We start from the raw sequence: 19411 nt of genomic DNA, 5'->3' as shown, positions 1-19411 counted from the left end.
CAACCACGTTGGGAGCCCTCACTCCTGAGAGCTTTTTCTGTACCCTTGCTAATAAAACTCTATTGCTTTACTCACCCTCCTTTGTTGGTGACAGTCATTCTTCGACTTGGTGAGACAAGAACCTAGCTCCTCGATTCAAAGCCACAGATCCCCAGGTCAGGCTGCACATGATGTAGACTTCTATGGTTCTGTTCCCTCACCCACCCCTTTCCACCCAGACCACTGTGATTTTCAGAAGCATAAGTATGAATATACCCTTCCCTGCAGGAAGTTCTCCAATGGCTCCTATTACCTATTGAATAAAGTTTAAGTTCTTTGTCTCGGCATTCAAGGTCTTTGACAATTAAGTGATTGCTTGCTTCTCAGTCTCTCCTCATCACTCTCAAAACACACCAGGTGTGCCCAAACTCTCAAAGCTCCAGAGCACCGAATTCTGGATCATGACACTGTGACCGAATCAACTATCCCTTTTCCCTCTTGTTTCTATCTGTCAACACTCAAAGCTCTAAGTCATCATTCTCCAAGTATGGACCCCAGACCAGCAAATTCAGCACACCACCTGGGAATGTCTTAAAAATGAAAATTCTCAGCAGCTATCCCAGATTTACCTGAGTCAGGTCCTCTGGTGGTAGGGTTCAGTAGTCTGTGTCTAAACAAGCCTTTGAAGTAATTCTGGTGCATGCTCAAGTTTGAGAACCATTGCTAGAAGCCCCACACAGCCAACTGGGTCACTTCCTGCCCCTACACCCAATTCAGAATTCCATGAAAACACTTGGGACCCTCGTTGTGTTCTGTTGTTGGATCATTCGTCTCCCTGATCTAATGAGACTTGACAAGGACCTTATTGTGTCCCCATGGTCTAGAATGCTGTCTACCTGGCACACATGTTCAGCACGTGCTTGCTCAATAAACGAATGAACCAAAGAATGACTTTGAATTCTTCCCTCTTATCTTCCTGAGGGTCTCAGCCCAATGCTATTTTAAAGACCACATGGTAACTTCTGTCTCATTCTTTGAAATTGCCCACTCACCCATATGCGCTCCATGCCATAGTGTAAACTATGCCAAGCTCCGACCCAATAGCTTCGCTCATCTGTCCAAACCTAATTGGACCCAGAGTGATCAGATGACCTAGCATAGACTCCCATCTATTGGTTTTACTTAGCCTGATTTTGAGCCCTGGGGGGTGGGACCAAGTACAGCAGTTCCCAGTATAGCTAAATGAGCGTGAATGTCTAAGCAGAAATGCAGTCAGAGCAGAACAGCCCAAGGTCAAGTCTACGTCTGAGTAAAAAGTCTTCCCTCTGCACAAAGAATGGAGCCATGCATAGCAAGAGAGAATCAAAAGCGCTCACAGCCCCAGGGAGAGATGCTGCAGGGTGCTGTTAGACCAGCCTGTTTAAAAAAAAAATCAAATCCCCCCCCATCATTAACCTAAATTGAATGAACTCCTACTCATTGAGTGACTGTGACTAGGTAGGGTATCTTTTTTGCCCCCAAAGCCTTGACTAAGATCTGCTTCTGCAGCTCAATAAAATTATTTATTTTCTATTCCTTAGTAACTTAATAATTCCATGCCTCTGCCTGGCATTGACACCAAGAGTCTTTATCGACATGATGTCTTTAGATTCCTGTCCTCACAGCTGCCCGGGAACTTAGGTGCGGGAGTACGCATGATACCTTCTCTGCCTTTTTATAGATAGGAATACTGAGGTTTAGAAGTATTCTACGCTGGCCCTTCCCAGTCTTTCCCATCTCACTTAAGGACAATTCTATCCTTCCAGTTGCCAAACCAAAGCCTCGGAGTGGTCCTTGGGTCCAGTCTTGGTCTCACATCATATTCTATCCATTAGCAAGACCTGTTTATATTCAAAATAGATGCAGGAAAATGATGCAACATCTGGGGTTCGTGCTTAAATAACACAGGAGAGGACACGTGATGCGAGAATCACCAGATGCCATTTTGTTGCAGGATCGGAGGGTTCTTGTCTCACCAGGTTGAAGAATGAATCTTGCCAAACACAAAAGGGTCAAGGGAAGTGAAAGTTTATTAAGTGGAGGTGGAGCAGAAAGGCAAGAAAAAAATCTCTCTAGAGTGAGAGGGGTCCCTCATGGGTTTCCACTGAGGGTTTTCAGGGTGGGTCCTTTTTGAAAACTCGACCAGGAAGCTTGTGACCTTGAGATTCTCATGCCATCTTGGTTTGAGCAGGTGTTATTGGTAACACCCTTAATGACTCATTTCTTTGAGGTCTGGTAATTTTTCTGTGATTACACTGTAGCCACCAAAGAAAATGACTCCCTAACATCCGGGGCCAGTGGTCTGGTCTGTTCCCTTATCTCTTGTCCAGCCTCTCTTAGAGCTTCTGCCTGCCAGGAATAGTTTCAGAGCCTAGTCAGGGGCTCCCTATCCCTCCCTCCCTACACCTTAACCCTTTCCTTCCTCAGTTTGATCATTGTGGAAGCTGAATGATGGTTCACAGAGGTTCCTTTTGTTATTCCACTTTTGTTTATGTTTGAAATTTTCCATAATAAAAACATTAAATCAGGGGCACCTGGGTGGCTCAGTCAGTTAGGTGTCTGCCTTCCTCTCTGATCATGATCCCAGGGTCCTGGGATCAAGTCCTACTCAGTGGGGAGTCTGCTTCTCCTTCTACCACTGCCCCTCCCCCCAGTTCATGCTCTTTCTCTCTCTCTCAAATAAATAAATAAAATCTTTTTTTAAATTAAACCATACAACTTCTGATCCAAGCTGCCAGATCCCCTGTTGGGACTTTTTTTTTTTTTAAGATTTTGATTTATTTATTTGAGAGAGAGGGGGAGGAGCAGAGGAGAAGCAGATTCCCCCCACTGAGCAGCGAGCCTGACATGGGGTTCGATCTTAGGCTCCAAGATCATGACCTGAGTGGAAGGCAGACACTTAACAGACTGAGCCACCCAGGTGCCCTCCTGTTGGGACTATCACAGTAGCTTTTTAACTGAGCCCCTGCTTCCCCTCTCACCTCCACAACTACCCTCTGCTTTTAATCTAAACTTCCCCTAGCAGCCAGTGTGATCTCATTAATATGAAAGTCAGACCATTTCATTCCTCTGCTTGAAACTTTCCAATGGCTCCCCATTTCATTCAGGGTAAAAGTCAGCCTTAATGAATGGTCTTCAAGATCCTACACTATTTGCACCCGAACATTTTACCACTTAAACCTCATCTCCTCACAGTCTCTCCCTTTGGTCATCCCATTCTAGTCATGCTGTTATTCCTCAAACCCACCAGGCACACTGATGCCTCAGGACCTTTGCACTTGCTGCTCATTCTGCCATGAATCATCCTCTTCCCTCTGGCATACACATGGCTCACTCTGCCTCCTTTGTGTCTTTGCTCAAATATCTCCTTTTCAGGCCTTTCCAACCACCTTATTTGAGACTGAACATCTAAATAATCCTATACACACACACACACACACACACACACACACACACACACACACCATATATCTTAACCTCTTGCCCTGCTTTACTTTTTCTGCTTAGCACTTCTCATCGTCTTATTTACTACAATTTGACTAATTTATCCTGTTTATGGTCAGTCTCCACCATCAGAACGTAAACCCTCTGCAGGCACGGATTTTTGTCTAGTCCCTGCTGTATCCCCAGCACCTGCTTGGCACATAGTAGCTACTCAATAAATATTTACTGAATGAATGAATGATGACATTCCAATTATTCAACCCTGCCCACCTCTCCAGGCACATATCTCACCTCTCTCCTCCTTACCCTCTGTGCCAATGCATATTTGACAACTCAATCCCTGGCACACACCAGGATCGTTCGGACTTCTACTTTGCCTGTGGTCTGCCCTCCTCTTCCTCCTGGCCAGATCCGTAGTCTTTTAAGGGTCACACTGGACTCTCAGAATCTCTTTCCCCTCTCCCCTACTGCTCTGAGAGCCCCTGGGGACAGGAATCTCATCTTATTTTGTCTTTTTAGCACATTGGCAGCTAGCAGGTGCTCAACAGGTACTTCATGAGTGAATAATAATATTTGCATTTACTGAGCGTTTTCTGTGCTCAGTGTTCTCACACTTAATCTGGACAACAACCTATGGGGGAGGGTATGATTACTAACCCCATTTTTATGGGTCAGTTATGGGAGGGTCAGAGAAGTAAAGAGTGTGGCAAAGGGCAGACCAGAACTGAAAGTCTGTTGTGCCAGACTCTGGACCTTTGGGCTTCCCCCAGCTCACCCTGACCAACCATGAGCAAGTCCCCATCTTTCTGAGCCTCAGGTTCATATGACAGTGTGGGGTAACTGGACTGATAGAGAGCATCCCACTCTGACCTACTGGGAGCATTGGCTCCTCCAGGGCTAAACTCAGCTGATTTCAGTTTCCAAATGTCATCAAAGGGAAACCAAAGCAGCTGAGAATCGAAACTGATAGCAAAAAAGATTGGGCTGGAAGTCAAGCTTGTTAAGGTGGCCCCAGAACTCCCAGCGGGAGGGCCCCTGCTGTGGCAAAGGGTCTCCAAGAAGAGGAATCCAGGTCAGCCCAGTCACCTCCTGGTTTCCTCTCCACTCTGGCCCCTCTACCCCCCAGGGTGCTGGCAGTCAACTGAGGAGGAGCCCCCTTAAAGAAGTGGGCGTGCAGGGAGCCGGATAACTGTGTGGCTATATATCTGTGCAGCGGTGGTCCTCTGGCTCAGAGATGGCACTGACCAGGGAGCTGTATGCCACCCCTGCCTCCAGGCTGGACTCCTTTGTGGCTCAATGGCTGCAGCCCTACCGGGAGCAGAAAATGGAGGTTCTGGAGGCTGTGCAGACCGTGCAACAATTTCTGAGAGAAGAGCACTTTGAGGGGGACTGCGGACTGGATGAGAAGGTGCAGGTGCTCAAGGTGCTCAAGGTGAGATTGGTCCCCTCCATCCATAAAGCCAGGGCCGGGCAAAGGCAGCATGAGGGTCCTCATCCCAGAGGATGCTGGGAGCCTCTTGCCTCATTATCCTTAGCCCATGCTGCTGACATGTCAGGGCACCCCACTGAGCTGCCTGCACCCTACCCTGCTTCTGTCTTGAGCAGAACAAGTCTGGTAAGGAAACTCATGACAATAGTTCACTTTTCTGGGATGCACTAGCCTAACCCCTTACAATACACGAGCTCTAATTCATGCACCCTTTGAGATATGCACGATTCTTTTCCCATTTTACAGATGAGCAAAATGGAGGTTCGGACCCTTAAGATTCATAATGACTAAATGCAATGCAAGGTCTCTGATTGGATCTTGGTGTGAGTAGACTATCCATAAAATACAGTTTGGGGACAAGTAGGGAAATTTTAATATGGCCTGGATATTAGATAATAGAGGGCATTGTTGATTGTTTAGGTATAATCCTTTTGTGGTTATGGGCCAGGAGGAAGTGTTCTCTTTAGTTGGATACAAATGCTAAAGCAGGAGTGCCTGGGTGGCTAAGATGGTTAAGCCATCTTAGCCTTTAAAAGCTTTAAAGCCATCTGCCTTTAAAAGCTCAGGTTATGATCTCGGGGTCCTGGGATTTGAGCCCTCCATCGAGCTCCCTGCCAGTGGAGAATCTGCTTCTGCCTCTACCCTTGCTTGTGCTCTCTCTCTCTCTCTCTCACTCAAATGAATAAATAAAATCTTTTTTTAAAATGCTAAAGTATTCAGAGACAAAGTTCCTCAGTATTTGTAATTGCTCTAACAAGGTTTTGATGCAGCAAATGTGGCAAGGAGTTTAGACTTGCTGGAACTAATTGACTGGATATGTGAGTGCTCATTGGAGTCTCTTCCTACTTTTCTATTGTAAGTTTTTGATTAGAAGTTTTCTTTAGTGGAAGCTCAGTGAGGTAAGGTGACTTGTCCAAGGTCACACAGCTCATGGGGGAGCTGGGATTTGAACCAGGATCTATCTATTCCACAGCCGGTGCTCTAGGCCAACCCCACTGATTTTTTCCCCCCATGCCCTTCCTTCAGCTGCTTCTTGTCCTAGCTAGAATCAAAATTCAAGGGAGTCAAAGCTGGAAAGGCCCTGGAAAATCAGTCTCGGCCAACACTTTGTTTAAACATTAAGGAAACTGAAGTACAGAGATGGTGAGAGATGTCTCAGAGATGTCTCAGGTTCACACAGTGTGCTAGTGACAAAGGCAGGACTAGAATTAGGGTGCCTGACTCCCAGCCTAGGGCACTAGTTCTCACCTCAGAGGAGGATTTAGAATCTCGAGTCCCCAGCCCTTCCTTACACCCACCTCCAGCACCTAGAGGCTGAGGCCACAGGATTTAGACAGACCACGATTTGACTCTTGGCTTCCTTTCCTTTCCTTCTTAGACTCCTCTTATCTCTCATACCTTCTGTCTCATCATCATCATCATCAGTTTCCTCCTTGTCCAGCAAAAGCCTCGTCAATGTAAACTAAGAGATTAGCACATGGCAAATGCACCAAAACAAAAGCACCATTATAAATTCTTGCTCTGAGTCAGGCAGACCCCCCCCCAGCCTGCCCCACCCTGACAATCCTGAGGGTGAAGTGGATGAAAGGGGGTTAGTCTGGAGACCAGAGGATGCTACCAACTGAATGAGTTTTGATGACATGAAGTGGAATTTACCCAGCCCTCAAATTCTCCCTGGAGACCAGAGCCACTTCCCCCTCCCACCGAAACCATAAAATAAGAGAGATACCCCAAAGCAATAGTAGAGGAGAAATAATGCTTTATTCATGTTCTAAACCCTCTTCCCACCCCCACAAAAATCTGGAGCTTGGTTGGTTCACATGAATGAATGCTTGAATGAGTTGGGTTTAAGAAGACTTGGACTGGAGTAAGTCATGAAGCTTGTTCAAGAATGTCCTTTAGTCTCCGCCTGGGTCTTCATTGCAAAAGGCAGGAAGTCTGGGCATAGCTTTCAAGGGAATGTGCCCTTCATCCGCACACAGAGTTCCATCCCCAGCCCTGCCAAATGGGGCAGAAATGTTGGATCTCAATGAAGGTGCAGAAAGAGAATGAAAAAAAAAAAAAAAAGGAGGAAGAAAAGATGGCAGACTTCTCCTCAGAACTAGGGCCTGGCTCAGAGACTTGGGGCACAGGGAAGAAAGAAGTAGAACACCTTGTCAGAACACCTTGTCCTCTGACCCTTTAACTGACCATGACTATGACTCCTGGCCATGAATCCACTGTCTCAGCTTTCTCATCTGTACACTGGGGACAATTACTGTGGTGACTAGTCCCCACCCCAGTCAGCGGGTGTTAAGATTAAATAAAAGTGGGACGCCTGGGTGGCTCAGTTGGTTAAGCAGCTGCCTTCGGCTCAGGTCATGATCCCAGCGTCCTGGGATCGAGTCCCACATCGGGCTCCTTGTTCTGTGGGGAGCCTGCTTCTCCCTCTGCCTCTGCCTGCCACTCTGTCTGCCTGTGCTCACTCTCTCTCTCTCTCTCTGACAAATAAATAAATAAAATCTTTAAAAAAAAATTAAAAAAAATAAAATAAAAAAAAGATTAAATAAAAGATACCATGAGCATAAAGGACCTTCCATAGTGCCAGACACTGTGAAGGTTCAACCCATGACAGTTGCATTATAATCAATCTGTCATGATTCCACTTGCCAGAAGAGGTAACCACCCTGAGGTCTGAGGGCTCTCCCAGCCTGGGTGAGAAAGACAGGAGGCCAGATATTTGTAGGACTTTGTATATCAGAGGCAGGAGGGGCTGGAGAGAGGGTCTAGATTCTCAGAACATCAAATAGACTGCTTCCAAATCATCCGGCTCAGGCTCCTTCCATCCAGATGGGGAAACTGAATCCCAGGCAGAGAAGGGATGATCTGAGTCAACGAGACAAAGAAGAGAATGAGAGCTATACGGCTGACTTCCTGCATGCCGGTCCCATGGCAAGCCCCTTGCACACCTTCTCTTATCTAATCCTCCCAGGAACCCAATGACTCATGTTCCACGGTTACTCTCATTTTGCAGACGAGGAATTAGGGTTCACATTTATGGACCAGAGATGAAAAACAAGTGCAGGAGTCAAGGTCAAAGTCAGGCTGCCCCTTGGCTCTTACCCACCAGGCAATCCTGCTCCCAACTTTTTAATGTCATGAAAGGCTCAGATGCCCAAATGCTTAGAATACCCTGGGGAGTAGGCCTCAGTGGTCTCTTGGAGGAGGCACCACTCTGCAGCTTAGAACACCCCATCTCAGCAGCAAAACAATGTCTGGGCTCTGGAGTCAGGCTGCCTGGGTTCAAACCCAGGCCCTGCTGTGTACTGTGTGTGACCCTGAGCGAGTGACTTCTTTGAAATCTCAGTTTCCTCGCCTGTAAGAGGGGATGTTGGTTCCACCCGCCCACCCTTCTGGGCTGTGGGGAGCCTCGGATATGGGATAATTCACGTAAGGAGCACCAGGGACTGCCTGGCACAGGCAGTGGTAGGTGACGGGGTTCTGTGTTCCACAGGTAGGCTCCTTCGGGAATGGCACAGCAGTCAGGAACAACTTGGAGGTAGAACTGGTGGTGTTCCTGAGCTGTTTCCACAGCTTCCAGCAAGAGGCCAAGCACCACCAAGCCATTCTGAGTCTGATATGGAAGAAGCTGTTGTGTTGCCAGGATCTGCTCGCCCTTGGGCTCAAGGACGTGGAAATCACCCAGGGAGAACCCGATGCTCTTGTCTTCACCATCGAGACCAGGGGGACAGCAGAGCCCATCACTGTCACCATCGTGCCTGCCTACAGGGCCCTGGGTAAGGGGGAGGGGAAGCCCATCAGATGCACACACCTGCCATCTCAGGGAGACCTGAACTCTCATACCTCTCATTCACGGCCACCTGCAGACACCTGCATTCATCTGTTCAACCTACATCCTGAGCTGGGGGCTCAGTTGGGGCTGGCCCAACTCGGGCCATTGTGTAGATCAACTTGGGAAACAATTATCAAAGAATCATGTGGATAAATACATGATTGCAAGAGGAGATGAGAGCGGCAGAGGGGAAGGTGTTAGAAGCAGAAACTGGGGTCCTCCTGTAGCATTTATCACAGGTGCCAGGGCTTGTCCTTGTTTGGGCTTTTCCAGAAGCAGACCCTAAGACAAAGATGTGAGGATAAGCAGTCCTGGGAAATGCTGAGAGGGAAGTAGGGAAAAGGGATAGGGAAGGGAGGAAGCATCACAAAGTCACCAACACGAGCCTCTGGCTTCGTGCCCCTGAAGAACTCTAGGGGACAGCACTGAGTACCCCTCAATCAAATACAGCCTGGGATGTTTATTCCCCAACTTACCATCGCCCTTGTCTGAGTTTGTCCTCAGGTAAAGAGTCCTGGGGTTTGGAGTAAACAGTATCAGCTACAACCCCAGGTGAATCAGGTTTCATCCAGATGGGTGGCTGCTAGGATCCACCTTGTAGGGACGGTGTCAGAAACGGGGTCCCACCTGGGCAAGAACAAGAGTGCCGGGATGCATTAGTGATGGCTGCCGCGGCAGCACACCCTTCTGCAAATGCCCTTGAGGCCGCCTGCTCTCTTATCTGACCCGGGTTCTTGCTTCTGGTGTCAGGAGGTTGGAATCAGTCACTGAGAAAGAAATCCCAAGCAGACATCAAGGGGACCTGGGGGGTTGGGAACCTCGAGAGAGAATAACAGTCTTTGAGTGGCCTGAAGAATGGCAAGCCCACTTTTGGTTCTCCAGAAGGACAATCAAGCAAGGCAAACCTTGATTCTCTTAGGCCGTGAGGAGTCCGGTTTCCCTGGGGAGACAGTCCAGTGAAATTAGCAGGCTCCGCCCCCTCCTCCCCACTTAACGACCTGGGGTTTCCTAAATCCCGGCTCTCTACCTTTGCTCCCTCTCACCCCAGGGCCTTCTGTTTCCAACACTCAGCCACATCCTGAGGTCTATGTGAGTCTGATTGAGGCCCAGGGTTACCCTGGATATTTCTCCCCATCCTTCAGCGAGCTGCAGAGAAACTTTGTGAAATATCAGCCAACCAAGCTGAAGAGCCTCGTCCGGCTAATAAAGCACTGGTACCTGCAGGTGAGGGGGCTGCCAGGATGGGGGCACGATAGAGGGAGCCTGTAGAGGGCGGGGAAGAGGAGGCGGGGCCTGCATCAAGATGGGGGTGGTAGTGGGGAAGGGGGGGAAATGCTAATCTTTTAAACTGTAAGTTGAAATAGTGATGAAGGTGGAGGAGGAGGAGGAGGAGGAACAGAAGGAAAGAGAAAAGCAAGGGATATACAATATTTTCCAGGACACAAGTGTTTGTGACACCCCAGTTTCAGTCGATACTGGCTAGCACTGACTACATTGAGTTCTCCAGATGTTAGTTAATCTCAGCTAGTTAAGGATTAACAGAAGGAAAGTTTCTGTTAATTGTACCCACACCAGTTTCCCCCACAAATACCCATGTTCCTGTCATGGTCATTACTGAGTGAATATATCTGCAACAGCCAATTTTTAGATTTCACAGATGATGGCTTGCATGGTACCAGGTACATTTCAAAATATCTCCATGAACAAAGTCAACTAAACTTATGAAAGAAAGACTCAGAAACAAACCCAAAGTTAGAAAGGGGGGAAGAAAGATGCTTTATATATATATATTAAAATACACACACGCAAACACACACACACACATACACACACCCCTGGGTAACCCAATCATTCAGGGTCCTGGGGTCAAACCCCACATAGAGCCCCACACTCAGTGGGGAGTCTGCTTGAGGATTTTCTCTCTCAGGCTCTCCCTCTGCTCCTCCCCCCACTCACTCGCTTTCTGTCTCTCTAAAATAAATAAATATATCTTTAAAAAACAGAATCAGAAAATTTCCAAGGTTAGTAAGTTTACAGTTACTCTGTTTATTGGGGGTGGGGGTGGGGGGTGGAGGGAAACAGCCATTTTCTTCTTACACGATTATCAAGTCAACCAAGGTTGTGGTACATCTTCCGTCATCAGAATGCCCAAAGCCAAGAACAAAGCTGGTTTGGTGGTTAGTCAGTCACTTACAGGAAACGCAAGGTTTTGTGGCTTTGGAGAACTAGAACTCTGCAGAATGATTCATTTGCTTGCTGTCTAAGAATGCAAAGTGCTTTCTTCTTACATATGATATGCCCTTTTTCTGGTAATGTCCACAGGACAGTATATCAGCTTTGCTTCTAGACGCCTCCCTTCTGTTTTTGTTCGTGCCTCCTCCTTAAAACAAGGATTTGATCGCATATGATTTCTCTCTCTTTTTTTAAAAAGATTTGTTTATTTATTTGAGAGAAAGAGAGAGAGAGAGTACATGCACCTGGTGGTGGGGGGAGTGCAGAGGGAAAGAATCTCAAACAGACTCCCTGCTGAGTGCAGAGCGCCCTGTGGAGCTCAGCCTCAGGACCCTGAGGTAACAACCTGAGCCAAAATCAAGAGTCGGCCACTGAACCGAATGACCTACACAGACGCCCCTAGAAAGATTCTTTAGACAGGAAGTGACTGGTATCAGGAAAGATGCTTTCTTTTGCAAGTAAGAGAAAAACCAACTTAAACTGACTTAAACAGGGGCACCTGGGTGGCTCAGTGGGTTAAGCCTCTGCCTTCGGCTCAGGTCATGATCTCAGGGTCCTAGGATCGAGCCCCGTATTGGGCTCTCTGCTTAGCAGGGAGCCTGCTTCCCCCTCTCTCTCTGCCTGCCTCTCTGCCTACTTGTGATCTGTCAAATAAATAAAATCTTAAAAAAAAAAAAACTGACTTAAACAGTACGGACAATTATCAGCTCGTAACAGGATTCACCCTGGCATTGAGGGGAGTGGCAATCCCATCCAAACAGCATAGGTACTATACAATGGAGAAGAGAGAAATGCTTCCTAGAGCCTTCTGTGTTCCCCCACAGAATCTCGGCTATTGCCAAGTTCTGTAGAAACTTCCCTGTTGGGTCGGTGGCTCTAGGAAAGCAGGAGGAACAATAGAAATGACCACCTGGGCCGCCATCTTCCAGCCCCCTCCCCAACCTTCCTCAACCCTTGACTCTCCCGCCAAAAGGATGTATGCCCAGGTCATGTCTCCATAGATAACCCGATACCTATGCAGGAAACAGAAGTATCAGGACCCCCCACCCCATACCCTCTGATCACCAAATACCTTACCATACATGGATGTGAGCCCATGCCCTGCCTTGGCCCGATAAAAGACCCCCACCGACTCCGTCCCAGTGCGACTTCTCCGACTCCCCTTTCCGGAGTCATGGAACCTCGCCCAAGGGTGCCCACCTCCTCCCGGCACGACTTTCCTGGCTCCCCTTCTCCTGAGCCCTGAAACTTCGCCAGAGAGTGCCTTTAATAAATCTTGCCTTTTGCCTACCTCGCCTGATGTCGTGTTTATCTCGCCTATAAAATCTTACATTCCCACCCCTCTTTTTCTATCAGCAAAGAAGACTTTTCTTTAAAGGAAATCTTTCAGAAGAAGCCTAGTACAGTAAAATAGATAGAAATGGAGTTGCTTAGGCTCGGATCTAGAGCCCAACACATTCACTCTTTGGGACACCTCTTCCTAAGTCCATTCCAGTCCACTGGCTGGCTCAGTCAGTGTCATATACAATTCTTGATCTCGGAGTTGAGGCTTGGAGCCCTACATTGGGTGCAGAGATTGCTTAAAACTAAAAATTTTTTTAAGGCTTTATTTATCTATTTGACAGACAGAGATCACAAGTAGGCAGAGAGACAGGCAGAGAGAGAGGGGGACACAGGCTCCCTGCTGAGCAGAGAGCCTGATGTGGGGGTCCATCCCAGCATCCTGGGATCATACCTGAGCTGAAGACAGAGGCTCTAACCCACTGAGCCACCCCGGTGCCCCAAAACTAAAATCTTAAAAAAAAAAAAAAAAAAGGAATAGTTTGAAATCCACTGGACCAACTGAGCCCCTTAATTCTGAAACAGGGAAACCATTTAGGGCCAGAGTGGGAAAGCGACTGGCCAAGATTACACAGCCAGTAGGTGGCAGAGCTGAGACAAGAAGTTGGAGTTGCCAGTTTTTGGTCCATCTAGAGCAATCCTGACACAAGATCTTGGGGTCTCTCCTGTCTCTTTCAACAGTACGTGAAAGCCAAGTGCCCCAGGGCCGCGCTGCCCCCTGACTATGCCCTCGAGCTGCTGACCATCTACGCCTGGGAGATGGGTACTCAGGAAAATGAGAATTTCAGACTGGATGAAGGCTTCACCTCAGTGATGGAACTGCTCCGGGAGTTTAAGTTCCTCTGCATCTACTGGACCAAGTACTACACATTCCAGAACCCAGTCATCAAGGATTTTGTCAGAAAACAGCTCAAAAGAGACAGGTACTGGGCCCCTACGTGTCTGCCACACCTCACAGAGAACAGAAAGAAGAGAGGCAAAGGCAGTGTCGCATTGAATGGGAGGGCTGCTTTATCAAGCACTAAAATCACACTGACATCTCAAACCTTTCAAAATGCCAGAGGGGCTGTAAGCCTTCTCCTTGTGCCTCAAGGAACCCCACCCTATTTAGATCTCTTGCTTACAAAAGACCATTTCGGGGCATTCTAGCAATGGCATGGAAATGTGGAAAGAATCACGGACAGCCGGACAGCCGGGTTTCATCCCAGTTCTGGCTTTTTCTCACCGCTGTGAGCCTCAGCTCCTCCTCTGTAAAGCAGGAGTAAGTGGCATCTACAATGCAGGCTATTGTAAGGGTTGGGGAAATACCTAAAGGGCCCATGCGGTCTGGTCTACGGTAGATGCCAGAGAGGTGTTCACTCTCATGGCGTATGTAGCTCTACGAAGCACCAGCACCCATCCCCAACCCCGGGATTGTCACCGTTTATGTGAAGGCTGGCTCAGCCTCCAGCCTTTGCCTGGGGCTTTCAGCCTCCCCCAGTGGCCAGTGGAGGCTGGTGGATAAACACCCCAGCTCCCTCCCATCCCAGATGGAAGGACTCTCTTAGGGTCACGTGTGCTACATTGTTTCCCAGAGTCCCTGCGCTGGGACTAACCTCCAGTTGCCCACAGTGGGAATCACCTCAAGACAAACCCTTCATCGGTATCCTTCCCTTCTTGTATCACTCTCCCACTCCCTGACTGGGGCTTCCTGGCCTGTCCTTCCGAATCAACCATTGGCACTCACATCCTTCTCCTGGGATCTGCTTTTGGAGAAACCCAGCCTGAGACAACTCTTTATATTAGAAGCTCTAGGTCAGTGCGAGCAATATCCCAAGAATGTTTATTGTCCTTTATGTGAATGTTGGGTCTCTTTTTTTTTTTTTTTAAACAAGGAAGTAAAACCCAGTCTCCTGATGAAAAGAGGATTCATTCTAAGGATGCCCAGAAATTTGAGGTTAGGAAACCATCAGGACCTGAGGCAAACCTACAGACACCCTCTTTCTCTGCCACTCCCTCTCATGGTCCACATGCCATCTCTTCCTCTGACGGCCTCTGCTTCTTTCCCCACACCTGCCCTACTCCCCTCTTACTTCCATGTGATGAGGGACCTCCCTTATCCTTGGTCCAAACCCCAGAAGGAACCAGTCTATTCATTGGGCCCAAACTCTACCTGTCAGGTCACCTGGTGGGTCACTTTGGGTCAGGAGATCTTACCCTGTAGGGAAGCCTGGCACTTCTCCCTAGTTCAGGCAGGGCTGTTTTGGGGTGCAGGGATGTTGGGGGTAGCAAGCATAGAGCCTGTGGTGTCCAGCACCCTCCCATAGCACACTGTCACATTCTGTCATAGATGAAGTCACAGCTCCCTCCTAAGCCAAAAGCTCCTGGAGGGCAAGAGCCAGAACTTAATCATGGGCTTGGCATCTGACCCATGTGCTCACCCCAAGCAACCTAATGAGACTGTTAGACCCTCTTTGAGCCAATATTCACTAAGTATTCATTCACCATTTATACAGAAGAGAGATGCTTGGGGGCAGCCCAACCTCTTCTCTGTTGAACCAGAGCAAAGGGATAGGAACACCCATCTGCTGACAGTAAGAACTTAGAGAAGTCTGTGCCTCAGTTTTCTCATCTGTGAAATGAGGATATATAACAGCAATAAAATAGTCTCTCCCCGGGGCACCCCGGGGGGGCTCAATTAGGTAAGAAGCCGACTCTTGATTTCAGCTCAGGTCATGATGTCAAGGTCCTGTGATGGAGCCCCACACCAGGCCTCCCCACTCAGCCGGAGTCTGCTTGTCTTCCTCTCCCTCTGCCCCTCCCCCGGCTCATGCATTTTGCGTGCTCTCTCTCTCTCTTAAGTAAATAAATCTTAAGGGAAAAAAAGAGAGAAAGAAAGAAACCAATAGTCTAATAGTCTTTCCCTCCTAGAGCTGTTATAAGGATTAAAATAGGTTAATTCCCATAGGGCTTGACCCAGTGCCTCAGTAACTCTCAGTGGTTAGTGCTAACGGTGTTTCTATTATCCAAAGCAATTCAGCAGCCCTAGCCTCAAACTTACCTACGTAGTAAGCTTGCTCAGCAAAACAAAAGCTCTGATCTTAAGAGGCCCACCTGCCCGAGCAGGCCTCTGTTCTTGCTACAGCATGCCTTTGGGGATCTCAACACTCCACACCCCAAAAAGGACTTCTTGGAAATATAATCAACCCCGCTCTGTTCCTCTCCAGCAATGTTCCTGGACCCTCCGGGACCGATGGCCCCCCCGGGCTCCACACCCAGCGCATGCTCAGTGGTTTTGATTAGATGATTCCTTGAACAGGCTTCTTTCTGGCCTGCAGACCAGAAAGAGCCTGGGAACCCTCTCCCTGTGCTGCAGGCCCATCATCCTGGATCCAGCCGACCCCACCCACAATGTGGCAGAAGGATACAGATGGGACATAGTCGCTGAGAGGGCCTCCCAGTGCCTGAAACAGAACTGTTGCTATGACAACAAGGAGAACCCAGTCCCCAGCTGGAATGTGAAGGTAATGGCTCTTCTGTGGGGCTGTCAGGGGTTTGAAGCTCAGAAGGAGGTAACTGCAGAGAATTTACTTATTTACTTACCTTCTGTGTTGATGGCACCAACAAGGCTTTAGAACTAGACAGGCCTGGCACCCGGCAGCTCTGTGAAGTTGGGAACATTTTTCAACCCGCTGAGCCTCAGATTGCTTCCTTTAAATCCATGTTCTCTTTTTCTTTCTCTTCGCCATAACCGGAAAAGAGAGCTGTCATGCTCCCGATCACTGTGGGCAGGAATTGAGGCCACGCGAGTGAATTCAGCAGCTGTTTCGTGCCAGCACTTGGGGCTGGTGGGGACAACAGTGGGGTAGAAATCAAACATGGCTCCTACTCTCAAAGAACTCACTGGATTTGGGTGGGAAGCAAGCCCATGAAAACAACCTTGCACAAAACTGCTGGAAAGAAAAGAACTACGAGGGAAGTTACTCGGGGAACAAAAAATGCCAAGTAATATTATTATGCAGTAGCAAACCTGCTGTACAGGCAAAGATCATAATAATCACTTTGATTCTATTCCTCTTGTACTTAATAACTTGCCAAGCACTTGTCCTGGGACAAGTCTGTCAAATAGAGAGGTCAAATATTATTATCACTATCTCGAACATTGTTATCCCCATTTTACAGATGAAGAAACTGAGACTCAGAGAGGTTAAGTGAATTAACCAACATCACACTGCTTGGAGCAGAGCCAGGATTTATGCCCAGGTCTTTGTGGGGGCCACCAGCCAAGTGAGGCCCACAGACAGACTGAAATATATATGCCTCTGAATTTTTCCTGAGTATAAAAACCATTTTGCAAAGATGCTTAATCTTGAAAATCAGAGGACGTGGGGATTCTGGGCCTATATTCCTTCTTGAAAAGATCAGCTAGAGGTCCAGCCCTACCCAGCGCCAGCCAGGTGCTGTTCTCCAGCCACCCAGGACTCCCAGAACCTGGAGCATGACCTCCGGTGGTGGTGAAGAACAGACTTTGGAGTCTGACCTTGGTTCAAATACCTGCTATGCTCCTCACTACCTCTGTGATGGTCGCCAAGTCACTTAATCCTGCTCAACCACAGTTTCCTCATCTGTGCAAGGGGATGATAGGAACCAACCTCATGAGGCTGCTGTTGTACGGGACCCGGACTGGATCCTGGCCAAAGAACCCAGTGGCACTCGGAGACCTTGGAGGATCCAAGGTTTATTTAATGCCGGTGGGCTCAGAGGAGAGTAATCTCTCAAGGTCTGAGCCTGGAGCACAAAGGGGGCACTTTGTGCCACTCTTACAGCCACTGCCAGTGGAGGCAGGGGGAAAACCCGGAATGGCCCTGGGGTTGGGACTGGGATCTCCTGCTGGATTGGTTGGCCATGTTAGAACACAGATTTCCCTTATCACTGTGAGAGTAAAATGCATTCAGAAGAATACGGGCGCCCAGCACAGGGCCTAGAAGGTGGTTGGCACAGCCCAAGTGTGTTGCTACTGCTGCTGCTGTTGGAAACTTAGGGACAGGTAAGGGGAACTTCTGCATGTCAGGCAGAGGAGCGTGGAATTGACCCCCCTCTCCCTCTTCTCTCCTTTCCAGAGGACACGAGACATCCACGTGACAGTGGGACAGTGGGGTTACTCAGATTTGATTCTTACGGTGAACCCTTATGAGCCCATAAAGAAGATCCAAGAGAAGATCTGGAAGAGCCAGGGGTCCTTGGCCCTGAAGTCTCTGTCCTTCCAGGAGCCTGGTGGCAAGCGACAGCTCCTCAATAGCCAGTGCTCCTTGGCCTATTACAGCATCTTCTCCAACATTCGCCTCTGTCTGGTGGAGACCACCTCCCACGAGATCCAGGTATTTGTGAAGAATCCCGATGGGGGGAGCCATGCCTATGGCATTGACCCCAAAAGCTTCATCCTAGGCCTGAAGCACCAGATTGAAGACCAGCAGGGGCTGCCCAGAAAAAAGCAGCAGTTGCAGTTCCAAGGTCAAGTCCTGCAGGATTGGTCGTCTTTGTGCAGCTATGGGATCCAGGATGGTGACACCCTTATCCTCTCCAAGAAGAAAGCTAAAAGCTTTCCATTTCCGCCCTGCTAATCCGGGACTCAGAATATCAGCCACTTCCTCCGGCTCTCACCTGGGGAGGTGCCATGTCTTCACCAGCTTTGTAAATAGTTAGCATAGCCCTGCAAGTGGGGGAATGAGGAGGGATGTGAGACACTTGGTATACAATGGACAATGGCCAGACCACATATGACGATAGGATTCTGACCCACACAACCTCTGCAGTCCCCAGCCCAGGAAGCCAAACCACCACCTTCGCAACAATCTACCCCCAGTCATCAGGACTTGGTCACTAACTGCCTAATTCCACTGCACTTCCAACATAGAGCCAACCAGAAAAAGGCAAATAAGTTCCCTAACCAATCACAGAGGACAGCCTGCTTCTAGTTAGCCACCTACTGCTTCCCCATGCCAACAGCTTCAATCAGGAAGTGAAGAGAAACTTTCTTTTTTTTCCACTATAAAGCTTTCTCTGTCTTGCAGTCTCTGCCAATTTGCAGGGAACAGTGGCTGGCTCCCTTGTAATAGGAAGCTGGGAATAAATAACCTTTGTTTATTCTCTTTTGGATGTTCATCTCTTTCCACACATGCTAATGCTATCCTGGTGATTCTTGCTGAATCATTTGAGCCTCCTAACTCTGGGAGGTGAGGATTGCTGGGAAACTGAGGAGGGAAGCAACGTCTGGGACAGCGAGTATGATGAAGTGTAAAACAATTCTCTCAACTCCTGATGCACACACAAAAATGGTATGTAATAGTCCAAAGGCTTTTGGAAAAGAACAGTATCTCTATCATCAGAGGACTTCATGTGATCAGGTTACTCCAATCACCCAATAAAAAGTTTCATTTCCCCCCTCGCCTTTGCCCTGATTCCTTTTTTGTTTCTTAACATATATTTTTTAAGATTTTATTTATTTATTAGAGAGAGAGAGCACAAGCAGGGGTAAGAGCAGAGGGAGAGAGAGAAGCAGGATCCCTGGGGGGCAAGGAACCAGATGCCCACCATTCCAGAACCCTGGGATCATGACCTGAGCCAAAGGCAGGTGCTTAACTGAATGAGCCACCCAGGCGCCCTCCTTTGGTTAATTTTTGTTGGACACAACAATCCGAGTTTTAATAAGTTCCCTATGGTGTTTCTGATGCGTAGAAGAATTTGGGAATTACTGGAATAAATGGATAATATTGAAATTACATTGGATCAAAGCCTAAGAACGAATGCTGGTTTTGTAATTAACTCCCCGTAGGACCTTAGGCAATTCCTTCTCCTCTGTGGATCTCATTTGCCTCATCAAGAAAAGGATGGAGAAGTTCACCTCTTAAGCCCTTCTAGCTCTCACGTTTGAGAGAACTCTCAGGGTAGTTCGTGTCCCAGGCGGCCGGCGTCGAAGAACTACAATCCCCACAAAACCTTGCGTTCCCCCGCCCTCCTGCGGGTGCAGAGAAGGTTCGCCCTTAGAAGCGCTCCCCACAATCCTTTGCGGTAGTTCA

General features: G+C 48.3%; 1 protein-coding gene across 2 annotated transcripts; it reads left to right on the top strand.

Moving 5' to 3' along the window:
- Positions 1–4421: 4421 nt before the first annotated feature.
- Positions 4422–18483, top strand: LOC111156444 (2'-5'-oligoadenylate synthetase like). Of its 2 annotated transcripts, XM_022517355.1 has the most exons (6): positions 4422–4894; positions 8445–8727; positions 9832–10007; positions 13038–13279; positions 15712–15859; positions 17456–18483. In XM_022517355.1, the coding sequence occupies exons 1-6, from the start codon at positions 4697–4699 to the stop codon at positions 17954–17956; spliced, it is 1548 nt and encodes a 515-aa protein (XP_022373063.1). In that variant the 5' UTR covers positions 4422–4696; the 3' UTR covers positions 17957–18483. The 2 variants fall into 2 exon arrangements, with proteins under 2 accessions (XP_022373063.1, XP_022373065.1); XM_022517357.1 differs by lacking the exons at positions 13038–13279; positions 15712–15859 and having other exon boundaries at positions 4697–4894; positions 17456–18422.
- The last annotated feature ends 928 nt before the right edge of the window (positions 18484–19411 follow it).

This window comes from Enhydra lutris, unplaced genomic scaffold (genome assembly GCF_002288905.1).
Source record: "Enhydra lutris kenyoni isolate GAN:26980312 unplaced genomic scaffold, ASM228890v2 scaffoldscaffold46, whole genome shotgun sequence".
NCBI classification, from domain to species: Eukaryota; Metazoa; Chordata; class Mammalia; order Carnivora; family Mustelidae; genus Enhydra; species Enhydra lutris.
The sequence above is the reverse complement of the archived record's forward strand: the minus strand, read 5'-3'. Positions and strand labels throughout refer to the sequence as shown.

Coding starts and splice junctions, on each gene's coding strand:
- LOC111156444 (XM_022517355.1), top strand. CDS start 4,697: ATGGCACTGACCAGGGAGCTGTATGCCACCCCTGCCTCCAGGCTGGAC. Junction 8,728..9,831: donor GCCTGCCTACAGGGCCCTGG/GTAAGGGGGAGG, acceptor CTCTCACCCCAG/GGCCTTCTGTTTCCAACACT. Junction 15,860..17,455: donor TCCCCAGCTGGAATGTGAAG/GTAATGGCTCTT, acceptor TCTCCTTTCCAG/AGGACACGAGACATCCACGT.